Genomic DNA, 26,005 nt, shown 5'->3' on the forward strand with positions numbered 1-26,005 from the left:
GGGTCGGGGGGCTATGGCCGCCCCCCCCCCCCCCAGTGCCCCGGGGCCGCCCGCAAGATGGCCGCCCTCAACAACGATGGCGGCCACGTCCCGCGCCCGCGAACAAAATGGTGGCGGCGCAGCGGCGCTGGAGCGCGCTGATTGGTTATCGGCGGCGGGGGGCCCACCCCCCAGGGCAGGGCAGCCAATGGGGGCCGGCGGCCGCTGGTGCCAGCGCGGCGGGGAGCGGCCCGCGGGGCTGCCCGGCCTCGACGGGGCGCGGGGCCGCCTGTCCCCAGCGGCCCCCAGCAGTGTCCCCCCCCCAGCAGTGTCCCCAAGCACCACGCCTAGCCCCTCCTCGAGCACCCCCAGTGCCGGTGACCCCAGCAGCTCCCCGGGCTCTGTCGATGTCTCCCCGCTCCCAGCCGGGCCCCCCTCGAGGCCGTTCCCTCTGCTGCGGGCAGAGCCCGGCCCCAGCTCCCCACAGCCCCCAGGGAGCGGGGGGGGCCCCCTGAGCCTGCGGCAGCCCCAGCCCCCCCCCAGCTCCCTCGCAGGACTCGTGTCCCAGCCCCTTCCCCAGCCTCAGCCCAGCTCTGGATGCGCTCCAGGGCCTCGATGTCCTTGTAGTGAGGGGCCCAAAATTGAACTGGGCATGGGTGTCGGGGGCTTTCATGGGGGCTGGAGCCTGGGGCAGGCGCTGGCTGCAGGCAGGACCCCACAGGACCCCCGGGGACCTGCAGAGGCTGGTGGGGCCATGGGGCCGTGGCCGAGTTGTACAGCAACGAGAGGCCCAGGGACTGGGGCTGGGAGCTGCACACATGGGCCCAGGGCATGGCCAGGGTGTGTGGTGTCCCCATGGTGTCCCCATCGTGTCCCTGTGGTGTCCCTATAGTGTCCCCATGGTGTCCCCGCAGTGTCTCCCACTGCCCCCCGCTGCGTGTCCCCTGCCAGCCCACCCAGCACCCGCTGGGACCCAGCCCCTGGCACCCAGCACCACGGGCACGCCAGAGCTGCACGTGCACGGGGCCAGGAGGGCAGCGGGGCCTGGAGGGTGTGCAAGGGGCTGTGTGTGAGCAGGTGTACACGTGTGCAATGTGTGTGTGTGCATGGCCGGCCTGTGCTGTGTGTATGTGAGCATGGGACTGCGCATAGGCGTGTGCCTTGCACACCTGTGCACACCCATCTCTGCCCTGGGCAGGCCTTGCCTGGAGTGCTGTGTCCAGTTCTGGGCTCCCTGGTACAAAAAAGACAGGGATCTCCTGGAAAGAGGCCAGCGGAGGGCCACAAAGATGAGACGGGGCCTGGAGCATTGCCCCTGGGAGTAGAGACCTGTGTCTGTTCAGCCTTGAGAAAAGAAGGCTGACAGGGGATTTTGTCAATGTGTATAAATACCTGAGGTGTGGGAGACAGGGGGACATGGCCAACCTCTTCTCAGGGCTCTGTGGGGACAGGACAAGGGGCAGTGGCCACCAAATGGAGCCCAGGCAGTTCCGCACCAACACGCCAAAGAACTTCTTCCCAGGGAGGGTGCCGGAGTGCTGGGACAGGCTGCTCAGGGAGGCTGGGGGGGCTCCTTCTCTGCAGATATTCAAGGCCCGCCTGGACGCCTCCCTGAGCAACCTGCTCTGGGGAACTGCTTTGGCAGGGGGGTTGGACCTGGTGATCTTTCAAGGTCCCTTCCAACCCCTCCAATTCTGTGATTCTGTGATCTGTGCACGTGCATGACGATGACACCTGCACACCCTGCGGGGGCGGTGCCTGGGGTGCTTGGAGCCCTGGGAGGAGCGGTGTGAGCGTGCAGGGGGTGTGCAGGGGGTGTGCACATGGGGGTGTGGGCACACCAATGACACATGCAAAGTGGGGGGTGTGCGTTGGGGTGTGTAAGGATGGGGTGGGTGTGAGCGCGGGGCGTGCACAGGGTGGCTGGCGATGCTCTTGGTGCTGTACCAGGGGGTCCGTGGGGGTGCAGGGCTGGGGATTGCAGTGCCCCGGTGCTGTGCTGCTGGACCCCGGTGCTGCGCCACCCCCGGGGTTACAACTGCTCCCCGTGGAGCTGTGGGAAAGGCTTTATCAGCACAGGGCAGAGAGCAAGGGCTGGGCGGCCTTGGCACATGCCCCAGTCAGCAGCGGGGAAGGGGCAAGGGATTTCCCTGCTGTCCTTGGAGCGGCCCGGCCCCTGCCCTTGGCCCCGTGTTTACAGCTTGTTTTGGGGTGGCGCGGACACTCCCGGGGCTGCAGAGGGACCGGCAGCTGGCGAGCCCCAGCTCCCTTTGTGGGCTTCATGGCAGCTGTGGGGTGAGGGAGCCCCGTGCCCCTGGCCACCCCCTGCGTGGTGGGCGCTGCGAGGCGCTCCTGCTATCGGGAGCAGGCGGTGGTGGTGGCGGTCACCCCATCAGTGCTGGCACCAGCACGCCCCAAGGGACTCTGCATGCAGAGATCTTTGTCCCATGGGCACAGCGGGATGGGCACAGCACTGGGATCCTGCATCCCACCAGCATCCTGCATCCCACCAGGTGCTGGGGGCCCCCATGGCTGTGCCATCGTGGTGACGGTGCCCGTCTGACCCTTCAGAGCCCCCCCCCCCCCAAGGTGGTAATTGCTCCAGCAGCCCCGAGTTGGTATTTGCCCCGACGCCTCCCTGCAAACCTGCTGCAGCCGGTCCCAGCCCCGCCTGCCTGCCCTTCCTCACTGGGAGGAGGAGGAGGAGGAGACGGCGGCTGAGGGCCAGGTCTGGAAGGAGCAAGGAGCGTGCGTGGGAGCCGGGCGAGCGCGGGGCTGCGGCACAGCGGGACGGGACGGGACGGGACAGGACGGGACGGGACGGGAGGGCTCAGCTCTCCCCACCACCAGGTACCGCCTGGGGTGGGCAGCAGCAGCCCCGGTCCAGGGGTTTTTGCTCCGTGCACTTTGATCCAGCACCAGCCCCACGTGTCTGTCTGCTCAGCCAGCTCGGCCAGCCACGGAGGGACCCAGGAGCTGTCACCTGCTGCCAGCTCCTGCCTGCGAGCAGGGCGCTGGGGGTGCTGCGGCCACCTCGGGGACCCGGCTGCTGTCCCCAGGGGCGCCGTGGCCATGAGGAGAGCGCGAGGTTGGGGTGCGGCTGTTCCTGGAGCGGGGCAGCGGGGCCATAATTGCCCTGTGGGGCCACGGGGATGGGGACACCAGGGCATGGGGGCCGGCAGGGGCCGGTGGCATCCAGAGATGCCACAAAGGGGGCTTGTAATGCCTGTGATGCCCCCCGAAATGTCCCGGTGAGACCTGGGAGCTAATCAGAGAGGTGTGGGGACCTGCCCTGCTCCTGGAGACAGGCGGTGTCCCCTGCCCTGCCTGGGGACACCGGGGCACAGCCGGACAAGGGGCGCCCCGTGCATCATCAGCTGTAGATAACCGCAGCCAAACCCCCAGCACGGTGCAGGCACGGGGAGGGTTTTGCTCTCCTGGTCCCAGCAGGGACTGTTTGGCCCTCAGCTGCCCCCATCGCCCTGCAGCGTGCCGCGCTCCTCCTTCATGTCGGGGAAGCTGAAGAAGAGCAGGAAGGCGGCGCTGGGGGAGAAGCAGTGGCAGAGCCTGGAGGAGAGGGGCAGCGCGGGCACCCAGCCGGGGTCGCACCCCGCACTCACCAGGTGGGTGCTGCTCGTGTCTGCGTGTCCCCATGTCCCGGGGACACCAGGGGACTCAGCTCACCCTGCCTGCTGCTCCCTGCCAGGTCCAAAACCTACGACCCTTCCTGTAAGGAGACGGAGGAGGCTGAAGGGGCTGGAGGCCGGCACGGGTCCCTGTCCTCCTCGGTGAGTCCGGGGGTGCCGGGGTGAGGAGAGGGGACCCCAGCACCACGGGCGCTGTCCTGGTTTGGTGGCTGATGTCAGAGTGGGGACCACGGGGTTCCCACCGTGCCAGGGCTCGGCCCCACATCCCGGCTTCCCCCCCCCCTGCAGCTGAACAAGCGCAGCTCCAGCTTCCGCAAAGCCTTCGAGGAGATCGCCGGGCGGGAAGCGCTGCTGGCCTGCTTCTCCTGCGCCTGGCAGCGAGAGGTGCCCTACCATGGCCGCCTCTACGTCTCCTCCGGCCACGTCTGCTTCCACGCCAGCCTCCTGCTCAAGGACATCAAGGTGGGGGCAGCCAAAGGGACGTGGGGCAGCCGTGGGGGCGCGGAGCCTGACGCTGCCCCCTCCCCGCAGGCTGTTGTCCCCGTCACCTCCATCTGCGCCCTCAAGAAGACCAACACGGCGCTGCTGGTGCCCAACGCGCTCAGCATCCGCACGGCCGAGGGGGACAAGGTGAGTGCTGGGGGGGCTGGGGGGAGGTCGGGGGGGGGGGACCTGAGGCTGACCCAGGACACCGCCGCCTGTCCCCCCGCCCGCAGTTCCTCTTCGTGTCGCTGCGCCAGCGGGAGGCCACCTTCCAGCTCCTGAGGTCGCTCTGCAAACACCTGCAGGTAGGTGCTGTGCCGGGCAGGGGGCCAGGCTCTGTGCCCCCCCCCCAGTGCCCTGCTCCATCTTTCCTTGTCCAGGACAACGGCTGGAGCCCCCTGGCCTCTCCCCTCAACGGCAGCACCGCACAAAGCCTGAAGAAGCCCCTGGTAAGGCTGAGGAAGGGCCGGCAGCAGGGGGAGGCACAGCCGCAGGGATGGATGCGGCGGTGACACCCGGGAAAGGCTTATTTTAGGGGGGATTGGGGGGATATTGTGAAAACCCCCAGCCCAGGGCAGCACAGGCCCCCTCCCCTGTGTCCCCACGTGGTGCCCTGCGACCAGGGCTTGTCCTCCTGCAGACCTCGAGCCAGTCGGACCTGGAGGAGAGCCCTGCAGAGCCCGACAGCCTCCTGGAGCCGCCGGGTGAGTGGCCGCCCCCACACCCCGACAGGCCCTCGCAGCCCTCCTCGGGCACCCAAACAGCCTCTCCTGGGCCACCGGGGAGCGCAGGGGCCTCTCGGGGACCCCAGGGCCCCCACCTGCACCCCAGGCGCTCAACGACCATCTCCCGGTTGGGTGCAGAGGAGGCGAGCCAAGCCAAGGAGGAGGCAGCAGCGACAGCAGAGGACGCAGCGGCTGCAGGCAGAGGTGAGCGGGGCCCTCGGCGGAGCCGTGGCCGGAGCAGGGCCCTGGCACTGCCCAGATTTGGCCACGGCGCTCCCGGACCCTCCCCGACACCTCCTTGTCCTAGCAGGGGACCCCAGCCCAGCGCCCCGCACCCGAAGTGCTGCGCCACTGAGCCCCTTCAGCACCATCATCCTCATCTACCTGCTGCTGTGAGTCCTGGGGCAGGGCCCCCCCCCCCCATGCACCCCCCCCAGCCCTGGTGGCCCCCAGCTGCCACCTCCCGGCTCTGACACCGCCCTGTCCCCAGGATGGTGGCCCTGCTGCTGACCTCGGGGTACATCGGGCTGCGCATCCTGCAGCTGGAGCAGCAGCTGGCGGCCGCGGGGGCTTGGCCAGACCTGGACCTGTTGCACCAGTGAGGGGGGGGGGGGGCAGCAGCCCCTCCATCTCCATGGCACAACGGGAGCCCCCTCCTCCTGGAGGGGCAAGGAGACGTGAGGCCAGCAGGGACCTGGTCATCACCAGCAGGGGTTGGGGGGGCTCCAAGCCTGAGCGCCTTCCAGCCCCCCCCCCAGGAGCCCCCGCAGGCCGTGGGGCTCCATCTCACTGCCCCCACCTCACCCCCCCCCCCCCGAGCTCCCTGCGTGGGGGCAGGGGCAGTGGCCTGGGGGGCAGAGAGGACCCAGGGGGTGGCTGGAGTCAGCTCCCCCCCCCATGGAACAGCCCCCCGGGGGGGCCATTGCAGGGCTGATGGGGATAAAGGCACCGAGCTATTTAATTAATAAAGAGGTGAGGGGGTGCTGCCTGTGCCACAGGACCCCCCCTCACCCCACCATGTGCCAAGGCTGCCTCATTCCTTGGGATGGGCGCAGGGAGGCTGCGAGGCTCCCCTAACCCCGGGGAGGCGTTTTGGGGTGGGGTTGGGCAACATCCAGCACTGAGCCCCAGACCTGGCCCCGACGACCCCCACTCAGCCCCCCCATCCCCAAAAAGAGCCAGGAGAGCCGCAGGAGCTGTGCCCTTTACTGGCGGGTGGAGGGCTGGTGCTGGAGGATCCTCCAGGTGTGGATGTCACGGGCGGTGCCGGGGGGGCGGCAGGAGGACAGCAGGGGGACATACCCCGGGCTGCCCCCCAGCGCCCTGGGGCTCTGGCTGCGGGTGGCAACTGTGGAGAGGAGGGGACAGGGGTGAGGAGGGGGCTCTGGGAGGTGCCCCCCCCCCTCGGCCACCCCTGCAGCTCTTACCGTACTCCTTGCCCAGGATGGGTCGCTCCTGCCAGAGGAAGGCTCCCCAGCGGGTGCGGGGTCCGGGGTAGGCAGCAGGGACGATGGGGTCCCACCACGCCACCTCCCGCAGGTGCTGGGCATAAACTGGGGGGGGAGCAGAGCTGGGACCAGGCAGCAGGACCCCCACAACACCCCCAGGAGCCCACCCCCAGCCCTTTTCCTCTCCCCCTCATGCCCCTGGGTCACCCCCTGGCTTCTCCCTCCACCACCAGCAACCCCCCCGTGTCGTCCCCCCCAACCCCAGCTCCATACCCGGGGGCAGGGGCTCCAGCTCATGGGGGACGTGGGCGCGCTGCCAGCGGTGCCGGGCGATGCCGCGGGTGAGGCTGTACCAGGGGTCCCCCGGCGCGTCCCAGCCGCTCAGCCCCGTGGCCCAGCTCTGCCCCGCAGCGTCCCAGCCCATGGGGGTGGTCTTCCAGCGCACGGCCTGCCTCAGCACGGGGGCCTGGCGGGGTCCCCGCAGAGTCACATATTGGTCACTGTGGGCAGCAAGGGAAGGGGGGCATCAGGGCTTTGTGCCCCCACCTGCATGGCCCCTCCACGGGGGTCCCACAAGGCGAGGGGCTCACCTGTAGAGGGGCAGGGGGAAATCGGTCTCGAGGGTGCTCTGTGGCACCCAGGGTCTGTGCGCCCCCAGCTCCATGCCTGGCGCTAGGCGAGGCCGCAATGGTGCTGGAATCAGCACCAAGCAACGGGGGGCTGGGGTGGGGCAGGGGGGGCAGAGGCACCTTCGCTCCCTTTGTGCCCTGCAGGGGAAGGGCCGGGGCTGCTCCTTGCTGCGGGGCCAGCCCCAGGAGAGCAAACAGGGGTGGCAGGAGCTGGGCAGCAGCCACGGAGCAGAGACCTGTGAAAAACCCCTGTGAAAAACCAGCCGGAGGCACAGAGACGTAAATTCACGATGTGTTTAATGCCAGTTCGAACGCTTTACATGGAAAAGTTACAACGCTCTATATTTTTTTTTTCCACCATGTGATGCTTTATACACAACAACGCCACAAGGTCGCAGACTTGGGGAGGACCCCTCGGCTCAGCCCGCCCGCGCAGCTCAGCACTTGCAGATCCCCCACACACACAGCACAAGCACGCAGGCTCTGCTCTTTTGCCCACGGGACACCCTCAGCACGCCCCAGCCAGCCGCCGGTGTCACGCACAAAGCCACCAGCACCCCTCACGCACACCAGGCAGAGCAAGAGGCGCAGGTTGGGAGCAGAGGGGCACAGCGGGAGGCAGGAGCACAGGCAGCAACGAGCAGCAGCGGTGGCCCAAGGGCTGTGTGTGCTGAGCACGCTGCCCCCTCCCCGGGGGGGGACACTGACACCACACAGCGACCACCAGCAGCAGTGTGGGAGCCCCCAGAAAGCCCCACACTCACCCAGTGCCACCCCCAGGCACAAACCAGTGAGCCCTCCCAGCTCTGACACCTCTCTGATGTCCCCACCCCATCGCTGATTGCCTCCTGGAGCAGAACACAGCCCCAACAGCCCCGTCCCCAGGTGCAGCTGCCCCCCAGGTGACAACCCACAGACACCCGTGACATCCACATCCTGCTGCAGGTGGCCTCGAGCCACTTGCCAGCTTATTAGTGACCTGACTTCAGTAACAGCTCCTCGGTGATCTGCAGTGGGCCCTCCACACCGTGACATTGAACAGTGCCAGTGAACGTACAACAAGCAGCAGGAAAGGCAGCAGGAGGCCAGCAGACAGGTTTGAAAACCAAGCCCCACGCTCCTGCTGCGAGAACCACCATGTAGTCGTGCTGAGAAATTACACAGAAATTACATTTTGGGGGGCAGGTGAGGCAGTCGGATGCGATGGTGGCTTTGGAGGGTCGGTGCCGGTGGGAGCCGAGCCCCTGGGTACCTGTGACATGTGGAGGTAGCACGAGGCGTGGGGGAGCCTGATCCGGGCACTGGCACACGTGGTGAAGGCTGCAGTGAGCAGAGCTGCACCTCCCTGCTGTACCAGCCTCCCTCTGCCTCATCCGCTCACCCCAAGGGTACTGGTGGCACTGGGGAGGGGCAGGCGTTCCCCTACCGCTACCCCTAGAGTCTGGATTCAGGGAAAACGAAAGTACTGCCTATACACTACAGAGAACAGGGCAAGGTCTATATACACAGCCGGGAAAACCCAAGTGAGAACAGGAAACAGCACGCACATCCCAGGGCACGAGAGAGGGCACGAGGCAGGCAGGAGCCAGGTGCACAGCAGGAAGCATTGGCACATGTACAAGGTAAGACAGGAACAGGCTGCTGCAAGCGTAACAGCTTCTCCTTAAATTAAAAGCAACACATACACACAAGTGCTTTGCATCACATCCCACGGCACTCATCACACAGGCTCCAAACACACAAGCAGGCACTCTTCCCATACAACTTAAAAAAAAAAAAAACACAACAAAAAAACAGGTCCCTGGCATTGACTTGGAGATAAAAAAAAAAAAAAGCAACGCTTCTTCCTTGCCTTAGAAAAAGAAACCCCACTTGCCCAGACGCGGTGTTTCCCCCCTTCCAGCCAGAAGAGGCCATGCTCTCTCTGAAAAAGATCCACAGGAGTTGTTTTGTTTCTCAAGCACATCTCAACTGCTTTTGTCCTCAAGAAGACTCCAGAGCAACCAGCCGCCACAAAGGGCACTGTGGGAAGCTCCACATGCATGTTTGTTGTTTCTTTGTTTTGTTTTTAAAGCCATTGTTTTCCCTCGGTGTTAACTAAAAGAATCAGCATAAAACATGCAATAGCAATTTTAAATTTCTTTGAACGCATTCCCTCCAAGGTGGAGCCTCTTTAAAGTCTCCTCTAAAGTTCCGAGCCCCAAGATGCATGTTTGAAGGCAGCTGGTAAGCATGCCAAAAATCAAGCTGTCTTGCAAGAACAGCAAGTACCGCAGTACCTGCTTTATCTGGAAAAAAATAAGCAGTTCTCCATTTTTTTTTTTCATGTAATGGGGATCCCAGGCTCTAAACAATGCCCTTAGATATCAGAGAGGCTAACGCCCTGCCTAGAGCCTGGTCCCCACGCCCCAGTTGCATTGAACAAGCCTGGCTGGCTCCTACCTCCAAAATGTCCATCCTAGGTTAGAGGGACCCGCAGCAGCACGTGAAGCCCCTTCCCACAGAGGCGAGGATGCTCTCGTCTCTCCTAAGAGCAGACAACACAGCAGTTGGGATGGCCTTGGTCCGGTCTTGGTGGTCCATGTAAACAGATTTTCTCCAGTACAGAGTGAGGGTTGGAGGGTGCTGGTTCAGCATTGCTCTCGTACACGTTCCCCTTTCCGAAGGACGAATCCATAAACCTTTGGCAGTTCCCTCCCCTCCCCAACCCCATCCCAAATACTGCCCGGCGTGGTTCACAAGCACATATTTAATTAGCATCTGTTGGGTCCATCCTCCAGTCCCACTGGCACTCCCTCCCCTTCTGGCTGATCGTTTGGGGTTCCATGCACACCAAGGTAGTGGTTTGATCCTGGTACGGCAGGCTGTAGTCTCTTGGATTGCAGTACGTGGGGTTTACCGTATCCTGGTGAAGAGGTTGAGAACGGATACAGACTCCTGCAAAGAAAAGGCAAAGCAGGTACTTCAGCACTTAAAAGCTTTGCTGCAGTGTTATTCCACGTGACTTTTATTTTTTTAATTAAAAAACACTGGTGAGGTCTCTCCAGCTCAGGGCACTGATCTGGGCTAAACATTCAAAGTCCAATGCCATAAATATTCCCATGTGTTTTTTTTCCAGTTGATAAGGAGGCGTGTGGCAGGCAAGCATGCCATTCCCACCGCTCTGTGGGAAGCTGCACCCTAGAGCCAGGGTGCACCCAGCTGCCTGCAACGCCCGCTCCCCACAGCTCATTCCCTGAGCTCTCACTGCCATTCTCCACTGCCTCCGCGAGACACTCAGAAAAGCTCCCAAAGCATCTGGCACAGCCTGCTCTGGGCGATGGCACGTTGTTAGTGGCAGCACCACGATCCCATTTCCACCCCAGCCACCACTTGAAGCTCTTACGCAAGCAGCTAGAGGGTAATCAAGTCCGAGGGCACGGCCAGTTGATAGCACACGAGCACGGAATAGGGGCTGGAGGTGAGCTCCCTGCAATGCTGCTGCGTTCAGCAGCTCCCTAACAGCCAGCATGACGTCCTGTCACACTGCCTTGGGTGTGCAGAGGCAACCTTTTATTGCATGTGACTGCAAACCCTTTTCTACTGCAGTCAGGTTTAACCCTTCACTGCATCCTCCCCTCAGCCTACAGGATAAGGTAACGAAGCCAGAGGCAAGGCCAAAGAACAGAGGGAACTGACTGAATCCCCCGCCGAAGGCTGAGCCCGCTGCAGGACACGGCTGCAGCCAGCTGCTCAGCTCATCCTTACCTTTGTCGAGCGAGTTTTACTGAAGACGTTCCAGAACCGCAAGGTTTCATCTCCAGCTCCGGTAACTATGGCCTCCCCATCAGGGGACATTGCCTGAGGCAGGAGAGAGCAGCCTTTAGGATCTGTTACATTTTTGAGGTTGAAAACAAGTCCTCATTGGAATGCATCTGAGGTATTCTACTCCCCTTCCTACTTGGCTGGCGGTGAGACACCAAACTACCACCTCTGCTTTCATGTGCCTCACTCAGCCTCACTAGGTGCCAACTCGAGCACTTGCATCTTACTTACGCAGCCAGAGAACACATGGGTGGAATTATCGTAAAAACGATTCCTGTGTTAAGAAATCCATGCCAGTTGTAATTGAGGCTATTCCTCCCCGGATTATAAATGTGTGCTAAGGCAGGAAGTGTGATAGAGCTGGCAAATGCCAGTCATTAGTCACTGCAGTTGGAACCTACCCCACAAAACACTATCAGCCTATTTATCAAGTTAAGAATCCACTGAAAGCCCTATGTAACATTAATGAAGCAGGTAAGAAATCAAAGGGATTAGGCGCATCAGACGTTTTAATACAGAATTAGGAGGACTGAAGGCACCAAATTCTTCCCCTGCTTGCAGTTACCAACTAAACAGTGACGAAGTCTTCAGGGAACAAGAAGACATTCTCGTGCTTCCTCAGAAGGGTTTTGGCAAGCTTTGCTATTCATTAATAAAGCCTCACATTTCCATAGCAGCAAATCAAAGTATCCCTTGCAGGCAAGGAAACCAGATACAGAGCTTTTTTCTTTGCTCGCAGGGCAGCATTCACATCTCCACCAAGAGGAGAGGCTGCTCACAGCGCCACTGGCGCTGCAGCTTCAGGTCTCATCCCAGCACACGCGCAGACAGTTAAGTAGGCAGAAGGTTTCGGAGACAAGGCGGGTGCTTACCAGATATAAGACTCTGTACGAGTGCCCTGTCAGCTTTGCTACTTGAGTTAATGAGGGGTATTTCCAGACGAGGATCTGGTTCTGCGAGTATCCATGGGTACTCACCTGAAAATGGAGAGGGAAATGAGTTACGCTCCCGAAGGCAGGAGAGCTCAGCAGCAGCACTGCACGGGGGGGGAACTTACTAGCTCGTTGGCGTGCTTTGACCAGGCCAGGTTGCACACCTGTGACCCGGTGTCAATGCACTGCAGGGGCTGCCCCGTCAGCGTGTTCCAGAAGCGGATGCAGCGGTCGGCTGTCCCGCCGCCAGAGGCGAGGAGGCCGTGCTGGTGCGGAGACCAGGCGATGGCTTTTACTGCTGCGAGATGCTCTGTGTATTGTTGGACAGGACTCAGGCTGGAGTGATTCCAGACAAGGAGCTGGCAGAGAGGAAAGACGTGATCGAACTTGCACTGCAGTCACGTGTCCGCAACACCCACAAACCACGATGTCGCACTGGGATTGACGAGGGTGGTTGGGCAACGCGATGATTTCCCACAGCTCTGCCCAAGCACATGTGGCTCAGCTATTTCAGCCCTGCAGCCTGTCCCACCCTGCCACCACGCTCAGCTGAGGAGCCACTTCACCACTGGGTCACAAGGAAGTCCTTCAGTTAAGCTTGTAAAGCCAGCAGCACGGTGTCACCGAATGCCAGCTCAAAGCCCCCTTTTGTCTTTGTGGCTGTACTTGCCCAGCACACGTCAGGAAGCACGTGCAAGCTCATTACAAGATATTCTGAGGAAGAACTTTGTTCAACCGTGCTGTCACACATACACTGGGCAAATTCACTACCTAGCAACCCGCTCCAAAGGGCTCTGAACACTTTCTTCAGAACAGATGCTTCTTCCATATGGTGTTCAGTGAACTACAAGTCTGTGCTATAGGTATTAAAACTTATATAGCTTCTAAACTCGGTTTCCTTCCACATACATAAACATTATTGCAACAAACTTGAGACTACACGCTACCTAAACCAAGCCAGGAAGTACAGCTTCGCAGTAGCTTTATTGAACTCAAAACCCTGAGTCAAGCTATAGATTTAATTAGCCAAATAGAGAAGCAAAATCAAATTTGCCTCTTTAATTTTATTACAGAGAGGAGACTGAGTAGAAGCTTAGCATGATTTATCGTTGGGCACAGTCCAACAACTGAAACAAAAGCCCCTTCACAGAGCAGATAAATATCCTCGGAGAAAGGGGACCTGACATTCCCTGTGAAGATCTAGAGATGCCGAGCCTCATGGGACCAGCTGTAAGTACTGTACCTTGTTATCATTTCCCCCAGAGGCCAGGAGCTGGTGGTCCGTAGACCATTTGAGCCCACAGACCTCCTGCCTGTGGCCCTGGAGCCGCCGCTCTGACTGCAGGGGCGGGGTGCGGATGTCCCTCTGAAGGATCATTCTGTCTCGGCTCCCAGAAGACAGCTGGTCCGCGTTCCACGCCAAGGCACCTGTAACACGGGCAGAGAGCAACAGCCTAAGGGCACGTTTTGGGAGCCTTGCAGGAGCATACAGGCAGCACACAGCCACCAGAACTGCAGGAGGTTTAAAAAAAAAAAAATCAATGCTCTTTTATATACCCTGCCTAGAGTCTTAAAATGGCATACGAAGATATCTTCAGTAAGCTTGCTGCAGGCAAATCTATCACTAACCCCATTTCACTCAGCAGTGAAGCACAGAAAGAGAACTCAAAAGCTATCTTGACTCCCCAGATCTCACCTCAGAATTCAGATTCACAACAGCTCTGACCAAAAATCTACCAAGAAAAAAAAAAAAACAGAAGAGCAGTCCCTGAAGCATAAGGGAACTGGAAATCTCAGTGTAAAGCTGCCTGCAGGGCTGAAACCGGAAGCCAGTGGCAGTGAGAAAGTGTTGTAACCAAACCTAAAATGCCTCAGCAGACATGGAGGAAACACCTGCTGCAGTAGTCACTCACACACCACCACACCCAAGATCAGAACACCACAATTACTCGGTGGCAATGCTTTAAAGGCAGCTCAGGACACAGCAGGGCATAAATATCAATTCTGGTACTGTTTGAGTTCAAGGAAAAAAGTAAAAAAAAAAAAAAGCAAGAAACAAAACATGCGAAAACTCCACCTCCTTACCAACTCTGGCCGTGTGCCCCTCTAGCATGGAGAGCTTTTTTCCTGCAGCTGCATCCCAGATCTGTACAAAGCCCTTGTGCGTGCCAACGGCTACCAAGTTCCCCTAGACAAACAGAAAACCATGATCAGTAAAGCCAGTAAGTACAGAGAGAAATAAAACAAAAAGCTAGATGCTGAAAAGACTCCGGATAAATCCCACAAGATGGAAAGCATCCAGAGGTCATCCATCTTGCATCTTTTCCCTACTGAAGAAAGGAGCCAAGCCGCCTGGCTGAAACATACTTAGAACCAGGTCACTTCTCCAGCTCTTGACAATAAAACTTTTTTTTCCCCTCCCATACCTCTTAGCGAGTGTCTCCAGAGTGTCAAGATACAAGAGGTTACTCTCTATCCCCTCTCATTTAGCAGAGAGGAAAAACACATTTGATGAACAGCATTCAGGAGGGAGTTTGGGAGAATACAGAAAACTAATCCATGATTTTAGAGCTTGCAATGAAGGGCAATAAAGCTACAGTGATAGCATTTGAACTGCATTTCACTTGTCACTGTCAGTGTTATACTGACCCGTTCTGACCAGCCCACAGACGTTACAGAATCTCCTTCCACAGACAGATCGCACAGTCGGGTTACCTTGGGAATAAGACAATGAAAGATACTTGTTATTGTCATGCTGCATTAGCTACCTCCAGAGCTAACTCCTGGTTTGGGACAGAGCATTACAAGCATTGAATCCCTCCCACAGCACGTTCCATAGCTCTGAAAGGTGCTGCAGCTGGAAAACAGCCACAGCAGCAGGTACATCACTCTCCAGACACTGGTCACCATTTACCTGGCTCGTACAAGCACTCCACAGGTAAACACATGTGCCAAGGCCAACGCTGAGGACGTTGAGAGAGGACCAGTCCACCAGGTTCAGGTAGAAGTCATCCTGCAGTTCTGGGGCATCCAGCACTTTGAAAGGAATCTTTGAGATTTTCCGAGTTGGTTTTCGGGGTGATCGTAGCAGCTTCTGACTGTTTACAACAAGAGACACAGAAACAACTACAGAGTATCACACAGCACAGCAGATGGCACAGACAGATGCAGCCAGCCTTTAGAGCATACCTGCATTACTATAGAGATACACAAAGAGGCAGCAAAATGCTTTCCAGCACGTTAGAGGGAATTAGTCTCTGGTGCTATAAAGGAGCTGGGGAGCAAAACGACAAGCTGACTGCTGAGGGCTGGTCAGGACACATTCAGTATTAAGCAGTTTGGGTGTACTTAGGAATCCTTAGGGAACCTACTTATTACCTTCTCGGACTTCCCAAACCAATTCATGTGGCTATTTTGGTTGCCTTAAAGAGACACCCTGGAGAACACCACTGAAACACCTCACTGAAACCTGTTTCAACACTCCCCTACGGTAGAAGTCTGTGGAGAATCAGTATTACCTTTTGTTGCTGACAGGAGACAAGGAATATGGCGAGACCTCGTTACCATCATCTGGACTGGAACGTTTTGTGCTGAGTGAATACTGCAGGAAGAAAACACACCCAGTAAGAACACCACCATGCCCAAGACTGATGTAGATCACTCACACAGGCACCAGTGCCCAGCTAGCTCCAACATCCACTGTCAGTTTTCCAGCCTTTTCAGTTCCTATTTTTTCCAGGTGTTCCAGGACCATACAAAAACTTCCACTGATGACCAAAACCTTGATTTGGTCATTTACCCAGTCTTAAGAGTGTCCAAAAAAGCTTTGTTCCCACCCAGCTTCCTTGCCAATACAGAAATAGGAAGCACATAGCCTGCTGCAGATACTTACGTTCTCTTTATAGGCCACCAAGTTTTCTCCTCAACTTATATCAGTAAGGTCTTAACACTACTCTCTTGCATGAGCAACTCGACAGAACCACGTGCTTTGCTCTCACGACACGAGACACACAAACTCCCTTTGTTTTAAATGCAAACCAACTTACAGTGAAGAGGGACTTCTTCTCTGGAGTGGATGGCTGCAACCTCCTGTCTTCTGTCTGTGGGTCCTGCACTTTCTCGATCCCTGCTCCTAAGAGTTCATTCTTCAGCAGGGCGGAGTAAGCAAGGCCATCTGTGAACCCAAACGAGTGCTTAGGCAGGGAATTCTGAAGCCACAAGCACCTCTGCAGGGACCAACTGGGCCACAGCCGCCTGACTTCTACACAAACAGGGCCTCCTCATAAGCCTGGGACTCCAGCTCAGAATTTAGATTAGCAGCAAGCTTCCCCTCCTTCCACTCCATCAGGAAATTACTTCCATGACTCAATAAATCAAGAGACACGAACAGGCCCTTGCTTCCCAGATGCTCATCAGCAGCCCATTGAGGTGACCAGGTGTTCACTCTTGCGACACATGCACAGAACACCAGCGAGGCTTTTTGCTTAAGATAAGCACAAAAGTGCCAGTGTTCACTTAATTCCAAACTTGGCATCAATTTGGAATAAAAGCCGTAGCCAAGGCTACAAGCAGCAGAAAGATGGTCTCACCTTTGCCATTGTCTGATGTAGCATCCTTTGCTTTTCTGTTTTGACTTGGTGATTTTTCATTTTCCTGAAAGGGGAAAAAAAAAAACAAACACCATCACCATACAGAACCATCACAGGGTATGTAAAACAGCAAACAAAGAAGTCTGCAAACAGGCTGCACCTGTGGGCCAGGAGGTACACATTCAAAGGAACTCTTTAAGGGCAGCAGCAGACCATGGCTCAGAAGATAAGCACAGCAATTCTGCCAGCCAAAATGAAACGGGCCATTTCCTCACTTCAAAGGCTTTGAGCTGCAGGAGAAGGGAGCAAAACTCACATTTATTCTGTGGAAGTTGATGCTCCAGTTGGCCCCAGCTCTTGAGGGAATGAATCTGTCTCCGTGCTTACTCGGAGAAGACATCGGAGAATTGGAAGGCGTCAGGGTTCTTCTCATCTCTGCTACCTGGATTAAAGATTTAGACACATGCAAGAACAAGTGTTGATCCCAGCAGGGGGTCTGACAAACATCAAAGGGGGCTTGTCAAAGCTAAATATGCCAAAATAGAAGAGCAAAAACACCGGTTTATCCCCTTAACAGAACGAGTACACACACCCACTCCAGCTGTCACAGGAACATCTGTCAAGAGAAGCAATTAAGCAGCGGCTTTCTCACTGCCCCTTTTCAAGCTGATGCTGTCAAGGCAAACGCAGGGAAGGTGAGCGCGGGGCAGAAAGCTGGCTGGGTGTGCTGCACATTCCTCAAGCGTGATCACATTCTTGTTCATACAGCAATGTGTAGTGGAGAGGACCCCAGCTCAGAGGATGGCTAGTTTCTCCAGCCCATCAAGCTCCCTCTGAACACAGGAAATTCCTCTGTCCCAGGTATTTTAACAACTCTCCCACTACTGCATCACCCAGGAACTCGGGGATCACGCAGCGCCTCCCTCTGCTCCCCAGTGAAGGTGCTCAGCAGCACTCAGCCCACAGGTTGGTCACTAGCCAGGTGGACTCCTGACAATAATTCTGAGCCCAGCTCGATCACCTCCCCTCCTGCAGACCACCCACCTTCAATTCTGCTCGGGGAGTATTACAGGAGACTGCGTCAAAAGCCTCGCTGAAGTCAGCGCAGACGGCGTGTGCTCCCCCTCCTCCCATCCATCACGGTAAATCGTGCCTTCACAGAAGGCTTGCAGGTTGGTCAGGCATGATTTGCCCTCGGTAAGTTTGTGCTGACTGCTTCCAAACACATTTGGGTCCCTCATGTCTGGAAACGGTTTCCAGAAGGATTTGCTCCACAGCTTTCTCAGGGACAGAAATGCACTACCACCTCCCCTGCTCTTGAACTTCTTCTCTAGCTCTTCAGCCTCCAGTCCTAGTGCTCTTTTGTTTGTTAGTCCTCAACCTTTTCACACCCTGCATGGGATTCCTGAGATTATTTAGTAAAAGGCATCACTGCACTACATAAACATACCTTAACTCACTTTTGCAACCTGAACTGAGCTTATCTACATGGAAGCACTGTGAGAGCGGGGTTATTTGGTTACTCCTAGAACAGCTCAGGAGCTCTCATCTGGCCACAGCCCCCCAAAGGACACAGGTCCCCACATCTTTCAAAGCTCAGCTGAAAACAGTCACAGGCAACACAGACGAGCACTTCACTGTCAGGCTCAGATCCCTTGGTGCAGACCATCCCTACTTACACAAGGCATCGTGTTTTCATTCTGGATGTTGATTTGGCGTAGGAGACGTCTCTCATAATCCTGGTCCATGGTGGAACGGATGGGGGTTGGGGAGTTCAGCAGCCTCAGGAATTTATGTTCATGAAGCCCAATCAGTAATTAGTCTGCTGCAACAGATGGGGGGGGGAGAACACAACCAAAATATTACACCTCTTCACGTAGAAGCAGCCTCCAGCATCCCTCGAGACTCTTCTTCAAACCAGAGACCACTTTCCCCCTCCACGGCAGCGTTATCAACCTGGTGTGATAACGCCCAGCGCAAGGTTGCTGATGGAAGTGTTTTCCCGTACTGCTGCCCTTGGGTGCTAATTCACACGAGCAGGCAGTCAGCATTTCACAGCTGATAGGAGCGAAGCATGCAACAGCCTGAGAGCAGGCTGCGACCTCAGGCTCACCACCTGCAGCACAGCTCTGCGAGCCCCAGGTACGCGGGGATGGGATGCCCACAGCCCAGAGGCACACACCTCTGTGCCAGCGTGGGTATTTCACCCACAGCATACACATGGCAGATTTTTAGTGCCCTGAGCTGCAGGAACACGGGCAGCTCTGGACTGGGGAGCCCCCTGAGGAAGCGTTCGGTCTCTGACACCCGTGCTGCCCCAAATCTGCCCCTGTGCTAGCATAAGGCCAGCCCAGCTGCACGGTGAGGCTGTGCTGCAACCCACGTGTCACTCGAGTGCCCGTTTTATGAGAGGGCTGCTTCATTTCCCAGGATTGGCTAAGTTACAGCACGCATCAATAAAGGATAACGACCATTTCCAGGAGGGTGCGGAGCTGCAGCCCTGCCTGCGCCCAGCCTCCCCAGCAGCCGTGCCAGGCTCCTCTCCCAGCCCAAGATAAACACCTCCAGAGGGAAAGGTGGAACCAACGCATGCCACGCAGAGCCCTGCAACGCGGAGGCACCTGGAAGCTCTGCAGAAGGTGAAGGGATTTTCAGTGACTGCTGCTGTATAAACATTCCCTGTGGCTGGCTGGAGGCCCAGTTCCACAAATGGTGCTGCCTCAAGACACGGATTTGGGAGCAGGAGGGCTGGGCAGAGCTGGGCCCTGCTCCCTGCCCCCAGGAGCAGACGCTCGCCGAGCACCGCGGGTGCCCGCCAGGTGAGGACAGCAGCAGCCCGGTGAGACGTGGCCAGGAGTGGCAGCGTGCTGCAAACCGACGGGGAAGCACGAGGACAGTGCCCGGACTCTGGACTAGCGGCCTCCCAGCCAGCACAGCCACTGCCCGGGCACCCAGGAGCTTTGGTAGTGCTGGAACTTGGACTCCTCACAGCCACCCGAACGCCGCCGTGTTCCTGGCCATGAAGCACGGCAGCACTGCCACAGGAGCAGCCCCGAAATAGCGGCTGCCAAGCTGCTTCCGAGTACACCTGCTTACCTCTGCCACCTCCTCCCCCGGGCTCTCTCCTTTTTTAACGTAACACATTTCTCACATATGTTCCCTCAGAGGAAAGGCAGGAGAACGCCACCAGATTTAGCAGTCAGCAGCTCCCACCAAACACAGCGGAGAGGCAGAGATGGCGTTACTGTGAGTGAGCACCTCAAGTTTTATTATTAAACCCTTTGTTAATAATATCAAAAAGAAGTCTCAGCACATCCCACGTCAAACACTTCCTCCTGTTTTTTTACTTTCCTTACTGCCACCTTTCCTACTCAATCTCCCAAACCTTTCTTCGAGGCCAGCAGGACCTCTCAAACCCAGCGTTCCCACAAGATGTATTTTTTACACCATGAGTAAGAAAAACCAGCTCGCAGAGCCCACACGGGGTGCGTGATCAGATGGGGACACCGCACATCTGAAGCATCTTCCCAGAAGGGCTCCACGCAGCGCTCGTGAGAGATGCAGGCCTGCAGGAACATGACGTTTTTAACTCTGCACAGCCAACACGTTCACTTTTGGAGCTTTCCACTGGGGTTCCAGACTGGACAAATTTAGAGCACGGCTCCTAGTCAGAAACACAGCACGTGCAGAACGAGCACAGGCAGGGCACAGCGGCACCGAGTGGCCCCACGCCACCCTTGGGGTGCGGTGACAAAGCCCACGTAATGCACGCTGCACGTGAACTGCCAGACTGCATCTCCTCCCCTTCACCCTCTCTAAATCTGGGATTTGGATAAATTTTGGATTTCAAGCCCACGTCGGTCACCTCGACCTCAGCACCCCGCTGAAAGGCCCCAGCAGGCACAGGCCGTGTCCACACGGAGGAACAGCTCTGCAGAAACGCCTGCGCTCCGCTCGCTGCCAGCCCTGGCGCTCTGCGTGCCGGCTCATTAAAAACAGACCCGTAGCGAGGGAAAAAACACGCAGGCTGGGTCAACACCAAGAACAGGGCGCACTTGTTCAGCACCACGGCTTCACCCAGCAGCATTGTTCTGAGCGACGTTAACCGGGACACAACCAACCAGCTCATGGGTAAGGTGGAAGGAGCCTGGAGAAAATACTAAAACTTGGTCAGGAAACCCAAATCCTTCTTGAAAATAGCCCCCACCTGCCTTCTCCAGGCTTGAACTGGTAACAAAGCAGGATCCCAACCTGAGTACAGAGCACCTGGTTCCTCAGGATTTTGTATTTCTGACAGAAATAAGCCTGCAGGCACATCCCCCAGTTCTCAGGCACAGCCTTTCTCACGGCTTTAAGGGAAATTGAAGAGCCTCCCGCAGGCAGATTTAGTTACCGAGAGCCTGCCCAGGCCCGGCGATGCTGCCTCCTCTCTGGGCCAGCATTTAATGGCACCAGCGTGAAGGGAAAAATATTTCGTTATTCCAGTGATGAATATTTAAAAGCTCTCGGGAAGCCCCCAGAATTTACCAAGGGGATGCAGTAAGCGAGCGCATCGGCCTCTAAGTCACGAACAGCGGGGCTGGAAATCAAAGCCAGATGTCCTGCTTCCCCGCAGCCAGCGCTCGCTCTTCCCGAGATTTCTCCCAGCCCATCACCAGGCAACACTCGCAGAGCTGGGACTTGGCGCCGGCCTCAGCTGCCAACGAACGTGGGACTCGTCTGGCACGGGGAGACGGGCACCTCCGCCGTGCCACACGCTCAGCTGGGTGGGTGAAACCTCCCAAAACGCCCCAAAACAGGGCGCTCGCTGCTGCGCCGGGCAGCTCCGCCACGCAGGCTGGAGGAGTGTTTGAGCTGTTGGGGGTTCTTTTAGCTCCCAGAGCTCTGGGCATGCTGAGGGCAGAGGTTTTTGGTGATGGTCAGGCCTGCTGGAAGGCAGGCAGGGTGCTGGAGCTGCCCTCACAGCCCCAGAGCTGGTGCTGGTGGCAGGCTGAAGCAGAGCTCCTCCGCGCTCAACCCGGAGCAGCACCATCACGTTTTGTGTGCACACCGTGCCAAACAAACACTTTGAAATAACGAGCTTCTATTTAAAAGCAGCAGTGACACAAAAAAACAGAGCCTTGTGCAGGGTTCACCAACGTCTCCTCACTGGTAAAGCCCCAACGGAGCTACTGCGAGAGCCTCAAGTCACGGAGCGCATCCTGGTGGCTGCTCCTCACTGAGGTCCTGCAGAAACCACCCTGCTTCTGCCTTCCCCCAGCCTGTACAAGGCAAAGCGCCCTGCAGGCCACCACCTCCTGTCCCCGAGGTGACAAACACCTTCAGACTCCCACTGCCACAGAGGCCAGAGGGGCCGACTGGCAGCTGACAGGCAGCAGGCACGGACTGAACTCGAGCTGGATTGGAAAGGAAGCGCCCCAAAGCTGCGGCCACAGCACTGCTTCCATCTCCTACCTGCACGCAGCCTCCCGGCCAGCTCCAGGCGCTGCTGCCAGCACACACCGAGCCTCACAGGGGAGCAGCAGGTGCTGCTTGTGCCGTCCTTCCACACCAGTGTCACCACACAGCATCCCTTCCTCGCACTAAGGTGACAGACGCCTGACATTCTGTGACTTGCTGCACTTCCACCTGCACCCAGACAAGCTCCAGGACTCCCCACAGCCCTCCTGAGGCAGCTTTGGAGCCCAATTCCCAAGAGTGGGTGACAGAGGACCCCTGAGCAGCACAGTGCCGTGTACCCGCGCTCCCTGGAGCCACTCGGGACACGAATCCACAGGCAGCCTGCTCACCTCATCCTCAGCTCGCGCCCAGAGCTCTGGCCAGGACGTGGACGGCCACGTGCCAGCAGAAGCACGGCACTGTAACACCGTCAGGGAAACGGCAAAAACGCATTTGGGAGAGCCCTTACTAAAAATAAAGCCCTCCAGACAGTAACCCTTCTCTGTGCACCATTACAGGTCAGAGATTTCCCCCACAGAAGCCAGGCACGGGACCCTGGCTGAGGGAATGCTGCTCCCGTGCCTCTTCCACATGAACGATGCTCAGATCTCTCCATCACTTTCAGGCCAGATGTTTTTTTCCTCCTCTCCACAGCTGGAAGGGAACCTGCTGGAGCAGAGCCTGTCACAAGGTGCCCGGAGCACAGGAACGTTTCCCACTGCTCCCTCCCAGCTCAGCCCCACGAGCTCAGCTGTGGGGTTGCTCCTGTTCCTGGATGGTGCTTCTCATTCCACACACACCTCCCTGCAGATTCCAGGAGCCTGCGAGGAGCACGGGGTTCATCTGAGCAGCCCTGACAATCACACGCGTGGCAGGGGATCGCAGAAGAGCATCACCATTAGAAGCCTTTTTGTTGCCTGCAGGTAGCGATTATTTCTCCTTTGCCCTGTGCTGCTTCAGAAGCAAACAACCACGCCTGCTCCAGACAAAGTCTCCGGCGGTGTGGAAAGCCACGGGCAAGGCAGAGCAGGGAGGGGGCAGCACCCCTGGAGCTGACACACGGCCAGGACACACACACAGACACACACACACACACGTTTTCCACATCACCTCCACGCTGGGGCTGCTCCGGAGCAGAGAGCGGAGCCACCAGCAGGCAGCCGGTCCCTGCCCCAAGGACACCGTCCCCGTGTCACCAGGCTGCTGCCAGCCAGCAGGACGGAGGTTCTGCTTTTGGCCAGCACGTGATGGTGCTCCTGTTGGTGAGCACCCCAAAGACACCCACCCCGCTGCTTGTTTATTGTGAGTAATGAAAGCCACTGAGGGGGCAGGGACAAACTGGGTGAAGCACGCGGGGATTTGGGATCAGGAAGGGGTCTTAAGGGCAGAGCGTGCCCATGCCAAGCGTTCAGACTCAACAGAAGCCCAAGAGGAAGGCTGCTGTGCGCACTTCTTAGCATTTTACCAACACTTTGGTTTTTTTTCTGAAGTATTTTGCACACCTGCTCTGTGCAGCAAACTTGGAGAGGCAAACCAAGAGCACCTTAAGCACAAAGGCCGGCCATCGCCTCCTCCAGGCCCTGCAGCCCCCCGGGTGGTTTTGGAGCAGGGCAGCATCCCACAGACACCAAGGGTGCCGGCTTTAACATTTGGTTTCATTTCAGAACGGAAACAAAACCTGGCAGAGCACATCTGCCCGCTTATCTCCAGTCTCACAACAAAGCCCAGGCAGCTGCTGAGAGCACCAGCTCGAGGTAAAAGGTCTGCCCTGCCGGCAGCCTTATCGGGAGGCAGCGCTTTAAAAGCCAGGATTAAAAATTCACCAGCAGCCTCGTCCGCAGAGCTGCACTGAAGGCCGGCGAGTCAGACCCTGCCCCAGCACAGCACTGAAACCACTGAAGAGGCAGCAGTGCCCCCGGCCAGTTCCCCAAACAGCTGTGAGATTTAGAGGACGCAGCACTTTCAGTAAACATCCCCAAAAATTCTGCTTCTGCCTAAAATAACAACAACAGCGATACAGAAAGCAGGCTGCACTGCGAGGTGCTGCTGCTGGCTGGGGAACCGCTCTGTCAGGAGCCTCAGGCACCCGGTGCCAGGCTCCCAACGTTAACCACAGCAGCTCACAGAACCGGCACCGTGCCCCCAGGAGAGCCAAAACCGAGCAAAATTCACCCAAAAGGTGAAAGCACCCGGATAAAGCCCATGACAGTTGACGGGTGACCCCACCACGACCCCCGGGCCCCCCCCACCCCCCGCCACACACCCGGTGCGGAGCCCTCAGCCCCCAGCCCTGCCCGGTACCGACAGCAGGCCCCGAGCAGCACCGGGCTGCCCCCGAGCCCCGACAGCCGCCGGGAGCTCGGCAACACGAACCCAGCGCGGACCCCGCGGCTGCTGGGGGGGGCCCGGGGCTCCCCCACACACCCCGGGCCCACCCCGGGCCCGCCTCAGGCCCCAGCAGCGGGGCCGCTCCCGGCCGGGGCCTGCCCCGGGCCCCCCTCCCGGCACCCCCGGGGGGGCTCCCCCGCCCCCTTCACCCCCCCGGCCCCTCTCCCGCCGCCCCGTGCCCCCCCCCCGGCCCCTGCCCACCTCGCTGCCCGCCCGGCCCCGCTCCGCCTCCTCCCGTCACGGCGCCGGCCCCAGCGCTGCCCAATATGGCGGCGGCCCGGCAGGAAGCCCCGCCCCCCCCCCCGCCGCCCCGCGCGCGGCACCTCGGGAGCGCCCCGCCCGCCCGTTCGAATCTACACAGGAAGCGGCGCCGCGCGCTGCCATGGCAACCGCCGGGGGAGGCTCCGCACGGCCCGGGCTCGGCGGGGAACCAGAGCCGCGCACATTCGTTCCGGCCCCTTCCCTTCCCTTCCCTTCCCTTCCCTTCCCTTCCCTTCCCTTCCCTTCCCTTCCCTTCCCTTCCCTTCCCTTCCCTTCCCTTCCCTTCCCTTCCCTTCCCTCCCCTCCCCTCCCCTCCCCTCCCCTCCCCTTCCCCTTCCCCTTCCCCTTCCCCTTCCCCTTCCCCTTCCCCTTCCCCTTCCCCTTCCCCTTCCCCTTCCCCTTCCCTTCCACCACACAGAAATATTTCAGGCACACCACTGTAACCAAGTGTGCCCCAATTATCCACCAACCATACCCCAAAATATCCACATACACCATTGCACCCAGCTGTACACCAGCCCCTCACCGACATTTCTCACTCCCTGTACCCAGGCGCAGCCCCGAGGTGCCCTCCCAGCCCAGCGCCCGGCCCGCCACCCGCCTGCCGTGCCCCAGCCCCGTGGGCTCCCAGCCCCAGAGCTGCCACAGGCACGCGAGCCGTGTGTTATTAATGTTATTAGCCGTGTCATGCACGTTATTAGCTGTGTCATTAGCGCAGCTTGGCCTCCCGTGATTAATCGAATATCTATTTGAAGCTCACTTCTGAAGATGTGTTTACAGCAGCAACAACAAGCAGCTAATAACTGGAAACCTAAAAGAGGCCCCAGTCCTTCCTTACAAAACAGGGGAGGGAACGCAGCGCCCAGAGCCTCTCCTGGGGGACACCCTGCTGCCCGGCCACCGCATGGACATTGGGACGTGAAATAACCCTGTGGGCACCCCAAACACCCCGTGTGTGGGTACAGGATCTTGGGATGTGAAATAACCCCACAGGCACCCTGAACACACCGTGTGTGGGAACAGGATCTTGGGACGTGAAATTACCCCATGGGCACCCCAAACACCCCGTGTATAGGAATGGGACCTTGGGATGTGAAATAACCCCACAGGCACCCCAAACACCCCGTGTGTGGGAACAGGATCTTGGGACATGAAATAACCCCAAGGGCACCCCAAACACACCGTGGGTTCTGGGGAACTGGACTCTGGGATGTGAAATAACCCCATGAACACCCCGTGTTGGGGGAACGACCCCACAAATAAAGCCCCCAACACCCTGTGGGCTCTGGAGAATGGGGCTTTGGGATGTGAAATAACCCCACAAACGTGTTGGGGGAATAAACCTCACAGATAACACCCCCAACACCCTGTGGGATCTGACGAACGGGGGCATCCAGCACCACTCTGAGGCACAGCCAAGATGCTTGCATTGCTTATCGGGGCATTTTTTTATTTTGCTGTTGTGGGGTTTTCTCCAAAACCCGGCGTGTCTTTTTGAGCTTTCCTGCAAATTAAACAGCACGGGTTTATCATGACGGGTGGTGCAACAGCTCGCGGCGTGACAGCCAGAAAAGCAAAAACCCGGGGGGCTGCGGAGACCCCGGGGTGAACGGCAGCTTGGGGGGGCTGAAAGCAGCACCGGGGGGGCGAAAACAGCCCCGAGGGGGGGTTAAACAGCCCC

The 26,005-nt window shown here is 58.4% G+C and overlaps 3 protein-coding genes across 8 annotated transcripts; 1 reads left to right on the top strand and 2 right to left on the bottom strand.

Moving 5' to 3' along the window:
- Positions 1 to 1,855: 1,855 nt before the first annotated feature.
- Positions 1,856 to 5,856, top strand: LOC113845669 (uncharacterized). Of its 6 annotated transcripts, none has more exons than XM_072029374.1 (11): positions 2,708 to 2,829; positions 3,468 to 3,602; positions 3,686 to 3,767; positions 3,915 to 4,088; positions 4,158 to 4,256; positions 4,343 to 4,414; positions 4,490 to 4,558; positions 4,750 to 4,813; positions 4,973 to 5,038; positions 5,142 to 5,226; positions 5,325 to 5,856. In XM_072029374.1, exons 2-11 carry the CDS (start codon positions 3,487 to 3,489, stop codon positions 5,434 to 5,436), a joined length of 939 nt encoding a protein of 312 aa, XP_071885475.1. In that variant the 5' UTR covers positions 2,708 to 2,829; positions 3,468 to 3,486; the 3' UTR covers positions 5,437 to 5,856. The 6 variants fall into 6 exon arrangements, with proteins under 6 accessions (XP_071885473.1, XP_071885475.1, XP_027328287.3 ...); XM_027472486.3 differs by having other exon boundaries at positions 5,145 to 5,226; XM_072029372.1 differs by lacking the exon at positions 2,708 to 2,829 and adding an exon at positions 1,856 to 2,707 and having other exon boundaries at positions 4,750 to 5,038.
- Positions 5,857 to 6,020: 164 nt separating this feature from the next.
- On the bottom strand, positions 6,021 to 7,026 carry TEKTIP1 (tektin bundle interacting protein 1). The gene is made up of 4 exons (XM_027471971.3): positions 6,873 to 7,026; positions 6,556 to 6,782; positions 6,262 to 6,387; positions 6,021 to 6,182 (listed from the first exon to the last, which is right to left on the bottom strand). The coding sequence occupies exons 1-4, from the start codon at positions 6,944 to 6,946 to the stop codon at positions 6,040 to 6,042; spliced, it is 570 nt and encodes a 189-aa protein (XP_027327772.3). The 5' UTR covers positions 6,947 to 7,026; the 3' UTR covers positions 6,021 to 6,039.
- A 165-nt stretch (positions 7,027 to 7,191) lies between these two features.
- On the bottom strand, positions 7,192 to 24,407 carry FZR1 (fizzy and cell division cycle 20 related 1). The gene is made up of 14 exons (XM_038169084.2): positions 24,265 to 24,407; positions 17,916 to 18,058; positions 16,553 to 16,678; positions 16,237 to 16,300; positions 15,694 to 15,821; positions 15,166 to 15,248; positions 14,562 to 14,745; positions 14,297 to 14,362; positions 13,733 to 13,835; positions 12,891 to 13,075; positions 11,773 to 12,006; positions 11,588 to 11,692; positions 10,659 to 10,751; positions 7,192 to 9,848 (listed from the first exon to the last, which is right to left on the bottom strand). Exons 2-14 carry the CDS (start codon positions 17,982 to 17,984, stop codon positions 9,807 to 9,809), a joined length of 1,482 nt encoding a protein of 493 aa, XP_038025012.1. The 5' UTR covers positions 17,985 to 18,058; positions 24,265 to 24,407; the 3' UTR covers positions 7,192 to 9,806.
- Between the last annotated feature and the right edge of the window lie 1,598 nt (positions 24,408 to 26,005).

Source organism: Anas platyrhynchos, chromosome 29 (genome assembly GCF_047663525.1).
Source record: "Anas platyrhynchos isolate ZD024472 breed Pekin duck chromosome 29, IASCAAS_PekinDuck_T2T, whole genome shotgun sequence".
NCBI classification, from domain to species: domain Eukaryota; kingdom Metazoa; phylum Chordata; class Aves; order Anseriformes; family Anatidae; genus Anas; species Anas platyrhynchos.

Bases quoted from the DNA above. Each gene is read 5' to 3' on its own strand.
- LOC113845669 (XM_072029372.1), top strand. From the start codon at position 3,487: ATGTCGGGGAAGCTGAAGAAGAGCAGGAAGGCGGCGCTGGGGGAGAAG. The intron at 4,559-4,749 runs GTAAGGCTGAGG...GTCCTCCTGCAG, and splicing joins AAAGCCTGAAGAAGCCCCTG to ACCTCGAGCCAGTCGGACCT. The intron at 5,227-5,324 runs GTGAGTCCTGGG...CCCTGTCCCCAG, and splicing joins ATCCTCATCTACCTGCTGCT to GATGGTGGCCCTGCTGCTGA.
- TEKTIP1 (XM_027471971.3), bottom strand. From the start codon at position 6,946: ATGGAGCTGGGGGCGCACAGACCCTGGGTGCCACAGAGCACCCTCGAG. The intron at 6,783-6,872 runs GTGAGCCCCTCG...TGCTGCCCACAG, and splicing joins TTCCCCCTGCCCCTCTACAG to TGACCAATATGTGACTCTGC. The intron at 6,183-6,261 runs GTAAGAGCTGCA...TCCTCTCCACAG, and splicing joins CATCCTGGGCAAGGAGTACG to TTGCCACCCGCAGCCAGAGC.
- FZR1 (XM_038169084.2), bottom strand. From the start codon at position 17,984: ATGGACCAGGATTATGAGAGACGTCTCCTACGCCAAATCAACATCCAG. The intron at 13,836-14,296 runs GTCAGTATAACA...CTGTTTGTCTAG, and splicing joins CTGTGGGCTGGTCAGAACGG to GGGAACTTGGTAGCCGTTGG. The intron at 13,076-13,732 runs GTAAGGAGGTGG...CCCGTGTTACAG, and splicing joins GGGGCACACGGCCAGAGTTG to GTGCCTTGGCGTGGAACGCG.